Source organism: Microtus ochrogaster, linkage group LG4 (assembly GCF_000317375.1).
Source record: "Microtus ochrogaster isolate Prairie Vole_2 linkage group LG4, MicOch1.0, whole genome shotgun sequence".
Lineage (NCBI taxonomy): Eukaryota > Metazoa > Chordata > Mammalia > Rodentia > Cricetidae > Microtus > Microtus ochrogaster.
In genome coordinates, this window is record NC_022030.1 from 55,566,876 (window position 1) to 55,581,007 (window position 14,132).

At 56.1% G+C, this 14,132-nt stretch overlaps 3 protein-coding genes across 6 annotated transcripts in view; 2 read left to right on the top strand and 1 right to left on the bottom strand.

Moving 5' to 3' along the window:
* Nucleotides 1–9,442, top strand: part of Obsl1 (obscurin like 1) — a 27,170-nt gene extending 17,728 nt beyond the window's left edge. For 2 of the 4 annotated variants that reach the window (XM_005361569.3, XM_026786372.1), the window contains 6 exons: nucleotides 262–374; nucleotides 906–1,062; nucleotides 1,220–1,381; nucleotides 1,693–1,797; nucleotides 2,114–2,383; nucleotides 9,358–9,442. In XM_005361569.3, the coding sequence (XP_005361626.2) occupies nucleotides 262–374; nucleotides 906–1,062; nucleotides 1,220–1,381; nucleotides 1,693–1,797; nucleotides 2,114–2,383; nucleotides 9,358–9,368 (818 nt within the window). In that variant the 3' untranslated portion in view covers nucleotides 9,369–9,442. Of the gene's footprint in view, nucleotides 1–261; nucleotides 375–905; nucleotides 1,063–1,219; nucleotides 1,382–1,692; nucleotides 1,798–2,113; nucleotides 2,392–3,047; nucleotides 3,182–9,357 lie in introns of those variants that run through there. The other 2 variants (XM_026786371.1, XM_005361570.2) reach the window with 2 other exon arrangements.
* Tmem198 (transmembrane protein 198) lies at nucleotides 3,303–9,287 on the bottom strand. Its single transcript, XM_005361568.2, has 5 exons — nucleotides 8,820–9,287; nucleotides 8,311–8,515; nucleotides 5,863–6,438; nucleotides 4,508–4,710; nucleotides 3,303–4,182 (listed from the first exon to the last, which is right to left on the bottom strand). Exons 2-5 carry the CDS (start codon nucleotides 8,474–8,476, stop codon nucleotides 4,045–4,047), a joined length of 1,083 nt encoding a protein of 360 aa, XP_005361625.1. The 5' UTR covers nucleotides 8,477–8,515; nucleotides 8,820–9,287; the 3' UTR covers nucleotides 3,303–4,044.
* Nucleotides 9,443–9,551: 109 nt separating the features above from the next.
* Nucleotides 9,552–14,041, top strand: Chpf (chondroitin polymerizing factor). The gene is made up of 4 exons (XM_005361565.2): nucleotides 9,552–9,936; nucleotides 10,881–11,454; nucleotides 11,909–12,088; nucleotides 12,384–14,041. The coding sequence occupies exons 1-4, from the start codon at nucleotides 9,623–9,625 to the stop codon at nucleotides 13,638–13,640; spliced, it is 2,325 nt and encodes a 774-aa protein (XP_005361622.1). The 5' UTR covers nucleotides 9,552–9,622; the 3' UTR covers nucleotides 13,641–14,041.
* The last annotated feature ends 91 nt before the right edge of the window (nucleotides 14,042–14,132 follow it).

The following is a 14,132-nucleotide window of genomic DNA, read 5'->3' on the forward strand; positions in this document are numbered from 1 at the left end:
TATGTGTATGTGTGTGTATGTGTGTATGTGTGTGTGTGTGTATGTATTGTTTGTGTGTATGTGTGTGTATGTGTGTGTGTTGTGTGTGTATGTGTGTGTGTTGTGTGTGTGTATGTGTGTGTATGTGTGTGTGTATGTGTGTGTATATGTGTGTGTGTGTATGTGTGTGTGTGTGTATGTGTGTGTGTGTGTGTGCATACTGGGCCCTCACTCCTCACTCACCCCTGTCCCTTGGCCTTGTTCTCCCGTACCCACTCTCAGAGGTCCCAGTGACTTTTGTGCGGGGGCCACAGGACCTAGAAGTGACTGAAGGTGACACGGCCACTTTCGAGTGCGAGCTTTCCCAGACTTTGGCTGATGCTGTATGGGAGAAGGTCAGAGCCTGGCCCTAGTGCAGACTTGCGCACATAACAATAGTACGGGCAAGAAACTAACACCGGACCAGTGAAACTGGCGCTAGGCTGAGATTGATGGCACAGTTAATCATTTTTAATCCTTACAACGCCCTGTGAAGGGACACTTTGTTGTCACCGGGTTGGTTATCTAAGGAATATGTTCTGCGGGATGAACAGAGTTAGTTGCTCAATGTTAGAAAAAAGGGGTAGAGCCTTTGTTGGAAACCAATTTTAGAATCCACACTCAGTGGGTCCATGAAGAGCTCTGGGCTTTCTGTGCCGTTGGTGTCAATTCTTGACTCAAAAGTCCCCAAGGGATGGCACCTTCTCAGAAAAGTGACCAGAAAGGGAAGATGTAGGATGATCCAACTCTAGCAGGGGAACACAGTGAACCCCACTGGTGAGCCTTTAGATAGCTTGGCGTGCATAGGGAACACCGCCACCTTCCGCGGCGGCGGCTCCCAGAGTCTTGCTGGGCTCTGTCTGATAGGCTTTAAATGCTGTCCATAGGATGGGCAGGCACTCTCTCTAAGCCCAAGGCTCCGGCTCCAGGCGCTCGGCACGCGCCGCCTTCTGCTGCTGCGGCGCTGCAATTCCTCGGACGCTGGAACCTACAGCTGCGTTGTGGGGACGGCCCGCGCCGGGCCCGCGCGGCTGACAGTGCGCGGTGGGTACCCAGGGATTCGGGGGCTGGGCACTACTCTGAGCCACCAGGCCTGCAGAAGGGTGTTCCCCCACGGTTTACACACTTTTAGGGAGGGGGCGTGGCGGGTGTGTCCTGGTTCCGCCCCGCCCCTGCCTCACGCCCCCGGCTCCGCCCCCAGAGCGCGAGGTGTGTGTGCTCCGTGAGCTCCGGTCCGTTAGCGCCCGCGAAGGAGACAGCGCCACGTTCGAGTGCACCGTGTCGGAGGCCGAGATTCCCGGGCGCTGGGAACTCGGAGGCCGTGCCCTGAGACCCGGAGACCGCGTCCGCATCCGACAGGAAGGTCTGGCCGCTTTTCTACCCTCTGTGACCCGTTGTTATCTTGCCCAGGGTTCAGGCACACTCCGCCCCATTAGGATTAGCTCCGCCTCTAGCTCGATCAGGCCCCGCCCCTCGGCCCCACTACCAGGGTCTCCCGGACTTTCCTCCGCCGCCAGCTTCGAGTCCTGCTTAGCTCCTTTTTTACTTCCTCTCTCCAATTCCACACACCGACACTTCGGAACCTCCCTGGGACCTGCTCGGGTACCACCTTCGTTCTCGAATCCTCTCGGGAAGCGGTTGAGGTCTCGCTACCTTCCCCTCCCCCCTCCCCAGGGAAGAAACACATTCTGGTGCTGAACGAGCTGCGAGCCGAGGACACCGGTGAAGTCTGCTTCCAGGCGGGACCCGCCCGGTCCTTGGCTCGGCTGGAGGTGGAGGGTAAGCTTCTGAGGCTAAGGGGACAGGGAAGGGCATCACCTCCCGTCCTGGGACTGACTGGCCGCAGATTCTAGAAATGCCGCTTTCTTCATCTCTCCTCTTCGAGGAGATCTCTTGGGGTAGATCACAGAGGGCAGCCCATTTTCTCAGGAGGAGACGGAGAGCAAGAGATTTTGAGCTGGTCGTGCAGGGAAACTGACCTGTGGCACGGCGGGCTTGTACTAGAAGCGGAGGTCGTAGGCAGGAGGAAGATGCATCTCTCCTCTAGGGGCCATGCGTGTCCTTATTAAGCCTCTCCCCCCACCCCCCACCGCAGCGTTGCCTCTCCAGATGTGCCGCCGCCCACCTCGCGAGAAGACTGTTCTGGCTGGCCGCAGGGCGGTCTTGGAGGTGACTGTGTCCCGCCCTGGAGGCTACGTGTGTTGGTTGCGGGAGGGGGTCGAACTGTGTCCCGGAAACAAGTATGAGATGCGCAGCCACGGTCCCACCCACAGCCTGGTCATCCGTGACGTCCGACCTGAGGACCAGGGCATCTACAGCTGCCAGGCGGGCCAGGACAGTGCTGACACACAGCTGCTGGTAGAGGGTGAGTAAAGCCCTCTGGGCAGAATCCCGGGAACGGGAGGCTGACTGGGCAGGGGGGTGCCCCCTGGAAGCTGCAGGTTCCTATGGGAGGTTTTCCAGGACTCAGGAAAGGGCTCTTGGCCGCAGGTGCTGGTGCATGTGGGGAGTGGGGGAGGGGCGGGAGAGATCACGCCCAAGGCGGTAGAGGAGAGGAAGCCCTGAGTCTCAAGGGACCTTTCCCCGACCTTCCTAGAACCCTTCTTTCTAGGGCTTCTTCCCTCTGTTCCTGGAGCATGCTTGTCACCCCCAAACACCCCATTGCTACCAGTTGCTGTCTTTCTCACTACCCACCAGTATCTGCTGATACCTGTCCTTCACCCGCTCCTGCCCTTTGTCCAGCTGGCTTCTGCTCTGCTAACTGGGAGACAGCTCCTTCCATTCTTTACCTCTTTCACGTAGGAGGTGCCCATCCTACCCCAGATCTTTGCATATCTTTCACACATTTTGCTGTGTGTTCCACCCTACCGGCTCTCACCTTCTTGGCCCCACAGACACCCTTGACAGAGGCTCTGAAAGGGTGGGACCCAGCTCTTCCCCTTGTGGGTATCCCAAGGGCTGCCGCAGGGAGGAAACTGGCTTTGCCCACTCTCCCCTCCCCAGTCCTACATGCAGTCGTTCCTCTACAGGTGACTAGCGGACTGAACCCGACTGGGCAAATGCCCTCGGACGGATGGTACAGAAGGAGGCGTGTACCCTTATACTGGGCATGGTGGATGGGAGGAGTCAGAGATAGCGAAACAATAAAAACAAACAAACACTACCGTTCATGCCCACGCCTGTCTGTGTGCCATGGGAGGGCAGAGCATGCTTGGAGCCCCTATAGTCAGTGGCATAGCTCTGAGGTTGCAGGGCTTCTTGCAACTTGATTGATGGGAGTACCAGTTACTGAAGACTGCTGGCAGAGGGCACATAGTTTGGCACATTTATAAAAGTTGTTAAACAGGGTGGGAGGGGACAGAAGCATGAGGTGTCTAGGGTGGCATGACAGACACCAGACATGCACCGTGCATTTAAGCCCTTCTCCCTCCACCCTCCTCCCAAACCCAACCGAGAACAACACTCCCCACCCCTATCCTCTGCCATGGCTCTTCAGGCTGGTTGCTTTGCAGAGGCCAGGGGACCAGGGTCAGGGGTGCTGTCATTAGCTCCATGGACAATGACAAGAACCCTTAGATGAGTGGCTGGAAGGTAGAGCAATAGGGGAGGCAGGCCGGCCTCTTCCTCACAGACATGCAGGAGAGTGGCCCATGGGACCCCAGCAGTGGGACAGGAGGCGGGGCTGGCCCTGAAGAAGCCCTGCCAATCAGAAATCTAAGGCAAGGGTCCCAGTGTCCCCTCAAAGCCTACCCCCTTCACACACGCATATATGGGCAACACAGAACCCTGAGCACGTCCCAGTGGGGCTCACATCCCGAGTCCCTCGGGAGCTTGGACCGGAGCTTCTCCCTCAGGCCAGGCCTACCTAGCCTGAGACACAGCCTCCCTTCCGGTGGCTGGCCAACCCTCTCCAAGGAGGGGAGAGAGCCAGTCAAAGACCACAGGCCGTGCAGCCTCAGTAGTGGCCTGGCAGGACTCTCTAAGCTGGTAGAGCTGGTGACTGCAGAGTCTAGACAGGCAACATGACTACACCCGCACAGGGGGTCCCGAGCAGGTTGTCAGTGGCCCCCGGGACCCATACTCATAGTCCGTGTCCGTGGGTGAGGCCATGAAGGAGCTCAGAGAGCTCCCAGTCTGCCGGTCCCGGAAGCTCTGGATGTAACTCTGTGGGGGAGATAAACACCGGTGTGAGTCCTGCTGCAGAACCACCTCTCCATGTCCCACCCAGGCCTGACACTCCCCTGGCCTGCATAAACCCAAAGCATCTCCACACTAAGTCCACAACCCTAAAAGGCACCATATACCATATCCACTTAGTGTCAGTACTTGGGACACCTGCCCAGTTGGATCCATCAGGGCCCAGGTATGGAGGTTCTGATGGATGGACAAGCATAGGCCTTAAGGTCAGTGTCCCCCAAGAAGATTCAGTCCTGCACAGTCAGTCTACATCCACCTCCCACCAGGAGCTGGAGGGGCTCTGGGACCTCACCGGGGAGAGGACATCTCCATTGAAGCGTTTGATGGGCACTGGCCTGCGTCTATAGGCAGGGTCTGGGGGACCAGGCCGGGGAGGAGCCCGAGGACCTCGGGGAGGAGCCCGAGGGGGTCTCTTCTTCCTCCGCTTCTCCTTGCGTTCTTCCTGTTGCCGGATCCGCATGAGCTGCACTCGCCTTCGCTGCCTGCTGATGACCACTGTAGAGGGATGGGCACAGGAGACTCAAGTTCATATAGCTCTTCCCTGAGCCCTCTCCCTTCTTCCCCTCGAGGAGCTTCAGGCTTCCACAGTCCCTTGCCTGTGACCCACACTTCCACTTTCCTGATTTCTCACCTCCAAGATGGCACTTCCCAGTTTTTCTTTTCTCGCAAAGGCACGTATGTGCAACCCCCCCCCCACTCCGCAACTGTTGTTGCTGTGCCAACCCTAAGGCCTTGGGTGACTCCCAGGCCAGCTGCCATCATCTTTCAACTGGACAGCTGCTTCCTCACTGTTCCTTTCTCTGCTCGCCTCCCTCTAATGCAGTGGTTCTCAACCTGTGGATCTAATCCACTTGGTGAAACGACTCTTTAATAGGAGTTGCCTAAGACCACTGTAAAACACAGAGATTTACATTATGATTCATAAAAGTAGCAAAATTACAGTTATGAAGTAGCAACAAAAAATAAGTTTATGTTTGGGGGTCACCATGACATAAGGGACTATATTAAGGTCTCAGCATTAGGAAGATTGAGAACCATTTCTCTAATGTGTTCTATATCCCCCAACATTAACCTACTATTTCCTCCGCTACCCTAAGCCCTCCTTGGGCATCTCACTGTCCTAACAAAATTCGGCGCAGAGGGTTGACACCATCAGCCTTCCTTGGCCACTCTAACTACAGTGGAATCCGTAAGGTGAAAGTTTCGTATTACTTTGTATCACTCCATATCACTCTGCACAATTAGAATTAACTTATATGTTTGTTTGCATGTTTAGTATGTTTCTCAGCTGCCCTGGATGGGCTTTCAAAAGAGCATGACCCCCGACTCTGGTAGCATTTGTTTGTTTGTGGTCCTGGGAATCAAGCTCGGAGCCCTGCGCATGTCGGGCTACATCCTCTATCCTTCTTCTGTTTCACCTCTGCTATATCACCCCAGTGCCTGGAACGGGCTTGACCTAGAGCCGGTGTCCCACACATTCTTTTCTAGTGAATATTGTTATTAAACCCTATCCTCCTAGACCCTGGTCAAGTCAATTTTCCAATTCTGGTGTATATAGCTTCCGTCCCCTCTCACTAATCCCCCAATCACCCTACCATCTTTGTCCATCCCTTCTTCCCATGCCCACCCTAGCCTGTGCCCTCTCACCTTCTGTGTGGGAGTCCCTCTCGGTTGTCACCCTCCACTGCACCAGAACGCCCATCAGGCTAAGTAGGGGCCAGAGTGCCAGCAGGGCCCAGCTCCGCCAGCAGAGGGGAGGCACAGGCGCAGCCCGCAGTCGCTCCACCACGTAGCGCCCCAGCAGTAGCAGTTCAGCAAAATAGTCTGCGGCAGTGGCGATGAGGGCAGCACCAGTCACAGCAGTGGCAAGGGTGGTGAGCAGTCTGGGCCAGCGCAGCGTCAGCAGGGCAAAGAGCAGGCCGCCTCCCAGAAGCAGCCCCAGTGGGCCCCACACGGAGCCAGGCTGGTAATAGGGGGCAGAGCCCAGTAGGGCGGCAGCAGCGAGCAGCAGACCCAGCAGCAGTCCCACCAGGAAGAGGCCCACGCTGCGCACCAGCATGGCTACCAGCCCGCAGAGCAGCCCAATGCCCAGTGCGATGCCTGCGCTTGCCCCAGCACTCAGCTGCGTCTCCAGAACCCGCTCTCGGTAGCACAGCAGGAAGATGACCACTGAGCCAAACAGCAACCCAGTGAGGAAGAGGACTGCCTTGAAGCAGCGGTAACCTAGAGGAGAACAGGGTCAGTGAGGGGCCAAGAAGGCCTTTCCAGGTTGGAAGTCAGAGAGTGGAAACATAGAGACACAAGGGAATCAGAGACAGGGGTGCTATAATAAGAGAATTAGAGGTCACAAGGGCTCAGTGGTGGAGCTAGAGGTCAGGGGACCATATAGATGTTTTCTGGGAATCACTGGGAAGACATTGATTATTGAAATAATGCTTTGAAGTCTGAGGGATAGAGTTAAGGATCATTGGGATCGAGTGTATCAGTAATGGGGAAATAAGGGTCTTTAGAATCATGTGGTTCAGAGAGATCACTCTTTGGAGTCACAAGGGCATCAATAATGAGTCCTTAGGGCCTCTGAGGAGGACTAGTCAGAGATGAAGAACATGGAAGTCAGGGGAAAAAATTATGTATAAGGATGAGGTCACATAAGTTTACATCCCATACAAGGTGAGATCCTTGTTTGGTCATAGGGCTTCAGACCTAAAGCACTTCTGGAAGGTTGCAGAGATAGCAGAGCTGGGTTATGGGGCGATGAGGTCTTTGCAGGTTGAAGGAGAATCATTACGATTATTAAAGACAAAAGGGAGATTTGGTCCCAAGCATGAGGGTATTGGATCCCAGAAGGCTCTGTAGTCAGAGAGAAACAGAGTTTAGAAAAAGTCTCTGAATCCCATGGTAGGAGCATCCAAAATGGGTAGGATGATGGGGGAGCTGAGGATAAGGAATTAAGCTGTCCAGAGCACCATGCAGAAGGAGTAAGTATACACCGAGCAGAGGGGATGGAGACCTTTGAAGACCCATTACGTATCCTAAACTCTTGTGGGGGAGCATTTCTCTGCCCACTTTGCAAAAAATGTAAAAGTAAGACCATCTGACCCACACCCCAAATTTCCAACTATTCTAACAGAAGGTATAGAGTCTGCCACACTGGAGCAAACTGCCAGCCATTTTGCCCAAACTAGTTATAATACTTACAATCTGCTTGGAGGCTGTCTTTGGGTCCCTACACATAGAAAACAGTCTCCACTGCGAAGTTCTATAACTTTCTGAAGAACCCCCTGGGCATTTACTCTAAGCTGCCACTGACCCATGTGATATCTCTGTGGAAATGAGAAAAGGTATACTTTTCTTTAAGGAAGGTAGCCAAGACCTTGAGAGCTGTCAACTGGACCCACACTCACCTGTTCAACTGAACTCCTGCAGTTACACACACCACACACACACCACTGTACCATGTAATCCATACTAGACTCGTGCTTCCATTCCTCTGCTTCAGCTTCCTGAATGCTGGGATTACAGACATACCACGCCCTCCCCCATACAACTCTTCACAATACCCATCCTTATGGGAATCTGCCTTGTAGGCGATCTCCATGTGTGTGACTACCATACAGCCCACACTAATATGTATCACAAGTGTGAATATTCCAGGTCTCGCCCCCACCATACAATATGCCCTGCTGTAAGGGCCCATGTTTAATCACCATGCTAAGGGTTTTCAGTGTCTGCTTAGCCTGCTGATCCAAACACATCTTCACTACAATAGCTACTATTCTTTGAGTACCTACTAATTTGTGCCTGTATGAGACAAACATTGTTGCCTTTGTCCAGGTGGGAAAGCTGAGACTCAGGTTAATGTACCCATTACATCACAGTGACTAACATATAGAGCCAGGTTCAAACTCAGAATCTAATTTAAAACCTGTGCTCTGTGGACTCCAGAGTTAATGATCTACAAATATACCTGGGATCAATAAGAGAAAGATATTGCCACGGGGGTGGGATGGGCTGAAAATGTTTTGAGAGACACCAGAAAAAGGAACCTCAGGGAAACAGTGGAGGGACTAGATGAAGAATGAGGGGGGCTCTCACCAAAGAAGCAGTAGACGACTCCAAACAAACAGCACATGATGCAGACGAGGGCCGGCAGGGCCTGATACCTGCGCTCCAGAGGCTGTTCACAGGGTGCACCCCAGAAGGCATCATCTGGCTCCGGGGGCAGCAGCTGGAACCGCAGAGTTTCCATAGTACCCGGCATAGTGCTGGGAATGGAAGAGGGTCACCCTACCAGGGCAACCTGACAGAAAGGAAATTGGGGTCAAGAGTCAGTCGTGGGTCTCCACCAGGAAAACAGCGCGAGTGGGGGAATTCAGCAAGGGCACAGTGGACAAAGGAATGGTGCCCACATCAGGCAGCGCTGGAAGCGTCTCCGGAACCCGGAGTAAAGACAAAGGGAAACAAGTGCCTGGCTAGAGGCGGTTGGGATGGACTTAAAAGAGGGACTAGATGGGGCCAGACGAGGGTAGGGCGCTGCTGGCAAAAAAAAGAGGCAGCCCGGGCACCATCTGTGAAGGCTCATTTTGGGATTGTCCAAGATCTACCTGGGCTGGAGGTGACCTGAGCTTCCGAGCAAGAGAGGCTGTTCAAGGACCGGAGGAGCCCGGGTGGTGGGACGCCAGAGGTTCCTACTGACTGGGGTCGGGGCAAAGTCCGCCGTGTGAAGGGGGCTGCTGGGCCGGAGAGACAGGTCTCTGTGCGACGGCGTCGCCGCTCCACCTCCAACACCGGCTGGCACTGCAGCCCCACAGCCCGGGGTCTCCGACCCAGCCCGGGAAAGGGAATGGAGCAGGAGCTGGAGCAGGAGCAGGAGCTCGGGCTGCCCCGGAGCCGCGGCCCCATGCCCTGAGCCAGCCGGCGGCCTTTGGTGCTGATGGACAGCTCCGGTCTCTGCTCCTGACGTCACTCAGGGTGCACCATCCAGGCAGGGGCAGGCTGCTTCTGACGTCACCCGGGACGCACCAACCACGCCGGGGGAAGCAGGGGACTCCGCCCTCGGCGTCTGCCTCTCCGGCACTGAGGAGGGGGCACTTCCGGGGGTCCTTCCCCTTTAACCTCCTCCCCCTCCTCCCTCTCCGGTAGCTGACGGCTGAGATCCCACCTCGGGGGCGGGGCCCTCGCCTGACACGTCGGACAGCAGCCGCCTGGGAGGCCCGGAGGCGAAGCGCAGCTGGAGGGACAGCGGAGCAGCGCGGGGGTTCCGGCTTTCGCTGCTGGCTCTGCTCGGCGGGGAGGGAGGGGGCCCGCCTGCTGGGCCCGGGCCCTCCGGATCCGCCCCCTCCCCGGTCCCGCCCCCTCGGAGCCTCCTCGGGCTGCGCGGGGGACGGGGGCCCGCTGTCGGGACGCCATGCGGGCGTCGCTGCTGCTGTCGGTGCTGCGGCCCGCGGGGCCTGTGGCCGTGGGTATCTCCCTGGGCTTCACCCTGAGCCTGCTCAGCGTCACCTGGGTGGAGGAGCCTTGCGGCCCAGGGCCGCCCCAACCCGGAGACTCTGAGCTGCCGCCGCGCGGCAACACCAACGCGGCGCGCCGGCCCAACTCGGTGCAGCCCGGAGCGGAGCGCGAGAGAGCCGGGGCCGGCGCAGGCGCCGGTGAGAGCTGGGAGCCTCGTGTCTTGCCCTACCATCCCGCACAGCCCGGCCAGGCCGCCAAGAAGGCCGTCAGGTACTGATCCGCTCCATCCGCCCCACCCCCCGGGTACCAGCCCGGACGCGCGCGCTGGGGAGGCCACCGGAGGCCGGGTCAGGCTCCGGAAGGAAGGGGCTGGCTGGCCAGGAAGTCCTTGGGCCTCGATTACTTCCTATGACCCTGCTTTCCAGGGAGCCAGGGGACCAGTTTGAAGCCTTTTCTGGATCATATCCGGATCTGAGCTGAGCTAAAACGGCTGCACCCATAGTTCCCCAGACACCCTCCTAGCTCCTAGGTGGTCTGTTTACGATTAGAGAAATTAGTGTTAAGGAGGATACGTGTATAAAGATGGGGGAAAGAAAAAGGAGGGACCTGGAATTTACCTGTATTTCATTCCTCGATGGGTTTCCAGGGCCACTTTGGGATGAGATGGGAGAGGGAGGAACGTACTCATCACGTTGATGACTCTGCCCACGAATTGAAGTAATTTCTCCTAAGTAAACAGTGAATTCTAGTTGTACAACTTACCTTATACCTTAGGAAGGTGAGTTACTGTCTTAGTTCGCCCCTCCAAGAAAGACATTCTCTATACCACTATGCCATAAATTCCTACACATCATTATAGGACATACTCAGGGGGATGACAGCATCTTCATATAGTAGGAAGTATATGCACGATGTGCCAAGCATTTTGCTGTTTAAGTACAATCAATCCCATTTTACAGGTGGCTCAAATTAAGTATCATGCTCAGGGACACAAGTTCTAGCCTGTGAAATCTGGAATTAGATCTAAAATCTCTTTTTGTTACCTGCATGGAACTTGCTATCTTCCAGTGCAAAGACCAGTATTTCATTTAAATTCTCATGCCTCGTGGGAGAGATGTTGTTCTTATCCTATTCATGGGTGCAAAACAGGCCCAGAGAAGAAATAACAAGCGGAGCCTGTGTGCTATCTTGTTCGTTAACTGTCTTTTTCTCAGAACTCGGTATATCAGCACGGAGCTGGGCATCAGGCAGAGGCTGCTGGTAGCAGTGCTGACCTCACAGGCCACGTTGCCTACACTGGGCGTGGCTGTGAACCGAACTCTGGGACACCGATTGGAGCGTGTAGTGTTCCTGACCGGTGCGCGGGGCCGCCGGACACCATCAGGCATGGTCGTGGTGACACTGGGCGAAGAGCGGCCCATCGGACACCTGCACCTGGCGCTGCGCCACCTGCTGGAGCAACACGGCGATGACTTTGACTGGTTTTTCCTAGTGCCTGATGCCACCTACACCGAGGCGCATGGACTGGAACGTCTAGCTGGCCACCTCAGCCTTGCCTCGGCAACCCATCTCTATCTTGGTCGGCCCCAGGACTTCATCGGTGGAGAGAGCACCCGAGGCCGCTACTGCCACGGGGGCTTTGGAGTGTTACTGTCTCGCACCTTGCTACAGCAACTGCGCCCTCACCTGGAAAGCTGCCGCAATGACATCGTCAGTGCTCGCCCAGATGAGTGGTTGGGACGGTGCATCCTTGATGCCACAGGCGTGGGCTGTACTGGTGACCATGAGGTAGGAAGACAACCTCCCCCTAGTGTCTCTCCCCAGGAGAGCTATGGGGTGGTAGAGACACAGACCTGCGTTTCCATGTTAATCTAACGTTTTTGAAAATCCCAGTGGTCCTAGGTAAATTACTAGTTCTGGGCTTCAGTGGCATCGTGAATGCTGATGGAAACAGTTACTAGGCAGGGATGTATAGGGATTAGGAAACAGTAAGAGATCTGTGCATATTATATGTATTCAGTATCAGTTATTTTATTTAGTTCTGTGGACACCTCTGAGACAGTTTTCACAGATGAGCTCAAAAAGATCTGACCAGGGTTGTACAACATCAACTGATCAGATAGACTTAAAATCTCCCAAGTCCATAACCGGTCACAGGATTAGGAGATGAGACGCTGGTTAAGAGACAGAGGGGAGACAGTTCTGTTGTTCCCATTATGGATCCCTCCCTTTCTTTCCCCAGGGAGTGTACTACAACTATCTGGAGCTGAGCCCTGGGGAGCCTGTGCAGGAAGGGGACCCTCGCTTCCGCAGTGCCGTGACAGCCTACCCTGTGCGTGACCCTGTGCACATGTACCAGCTGCACAAGGCCTTTGCCCGGGCTGAGCTGGACCGCACCTACCAGGAGATTCGAGAATTGCAGGTACAGTCTGGGCTTGAGGGTTGGGGGGTGAAGGGGAACAGGTTCTTAGAGATCATGGGAAATGAAAAGGCAGCGCTAAAATCCCGGGTCTTTGACCTCTGTGGGTCTGCCAGGAAATTCCACTTTGAACTTTCAAGCTGCCTCAACCTGTGGAGAGACCGTGTGGGGCCCTTGGGTGAGCAGAGGTTTGCAGGAGGCTGCAGGTCCTCCCTGAGGATCACTGCCCACATAGCCTCTAGATGGATTCTGACTATATGGCTCCCAAGTTTGCTCATGATCTATTTTTCTGGCCCAGTGGGAGATCCAGAATACAAGCAGACTGGCTGCTGATGGGGAACGGGCTTCTGCCTGGCCAGTGGGCATTCCGGCACCATCTCGCCCAGCCTCACGCTTTGAGGTTCTACGCTGGGACTACTTCACGGAACAGTACACTTTCTCCTGTGCCGATGGCTCGCCCCGCTGTCCACTTCGTGGGGCTGACCAGGCTGACGTGGCTGATGTCCTGGGGACGGCCTTAGAGGAGCTCAACCGCCGTTATCAGCCAGCACTGCGGCTCCAGAAGCAGCAGCTAGTGAACGGCTACCGGCGTTTTGATCCAGCCCGAGGCATGGAGTACACACTAGACTTGCAGCTGGAAGCACTGACACCCCAGGGTGGCCGCTGGCCCCTCACCCGAAGGGTGCAGCTTCTCCGCCCCCTGAGCCGAGTGGAGATCTTGCCGGTGCCCTATGTCACTGAGGCATCTCGGCTTACTGTGCTACTGCCGCTCGCCGCAGCCGAGCGTGACCTGGCTTCTGGCTTCCTAGATGCTTTTGCCACTGCAGCGCTGGAGCCCGGAGATGCAGCATCCTTGACTCTGCTGCTGCTGTACGAGCCCCGCCAGGCCCAGCGGGCAGCCCATGCGGATGTCTTCGCACCTGTCAAGGCCCACGTAGCGGAGCTAGAACGGCGTTTTCCCGGTGCCCGAGTGCCCTGGCTCAGTGTGCAGACAGCTGCCCCCTCTCCGCTGCGTCTCATGGATCTGCTCTCCAAGAAGCACCCACTAGACACTCTGTTCCTGCTGGCCGGGCCAGACACAGTGCTCACATCTGACTTCCTGAACCGCTGTCGCATGCATGCCATCTCTGGCTGGCAGGCCTTCTTTCCCATGCACTTCCAGGCCTTCCACCCTGCCGTGGCTCCACCCCAGGGACCTGGGCCACCAGAACTGGGCCGGGATACTGGCCACTTTGACCGCCAGGCTGCCAGTGAGGCGTGCTTTTACAACTCCGACTACGTGGCAGCCCGCGGACGGCTGGCGGCGACCTCTGAGCAGGAGGAGGAGCTGCTGGAGAGCCTGGATGTGTACGAGTTGTTCCTGCGCTTCTCGAGCTTGCATGTGCTGCGGGCAGTGGAACCGGCCCTGCTGCAGCGCTACCGGGCCCAACCGTGTAGCGCTCGGCTGAGTGAGGATCTGTACCACCGCTGCCGCCAGAGCGTGCTTGAGGGCCTGGGCTCCCGCACGCAGCTTGCCATGCTACTCTTTGAGCAGGAACAGGGCAACAGCACCTAAGCCCCACACCTGTTCCCTGCTCTTCCCCGATAACCTGGAGCCACACGCCAGCCTCGCTGGACAGGGCTGGCTGTAGCCTCAGACCCTAGGGCAGCCCACTGGTCCCTTGTCTTTTGCTTTGTGGGCCCATGGGCTCAGGACAAGCCCTGAGAGAGGTGCCCTAGAGCCATCCTTTCTTGTCCAGTCTCCCTGCCCCCTTGACGCTGCTGATTCAGGCTATGGCCTCTATGTATTTATGCCTAACGCCAGCCATAGTTCCTGGGATCTTGTCCGGGGGGCTGGGCTGTAGATGAGTTGTTGGAGGGAGCAGAGAAAGGAGGGGCACAGTATCTCCACCTTGTCCCTTCTGGATCCGTGATGAAGCCCTGGCTTTAATAAACTGGCTACATGTGGACTAATGAGTGTAGACTGGTAATTCAGAGTTTTGGCAAGATAGGCATGGGAGTAGGGAGAATTGACTCTGAGGATGGAGGAGCCTGTTTCTGTGTGTGC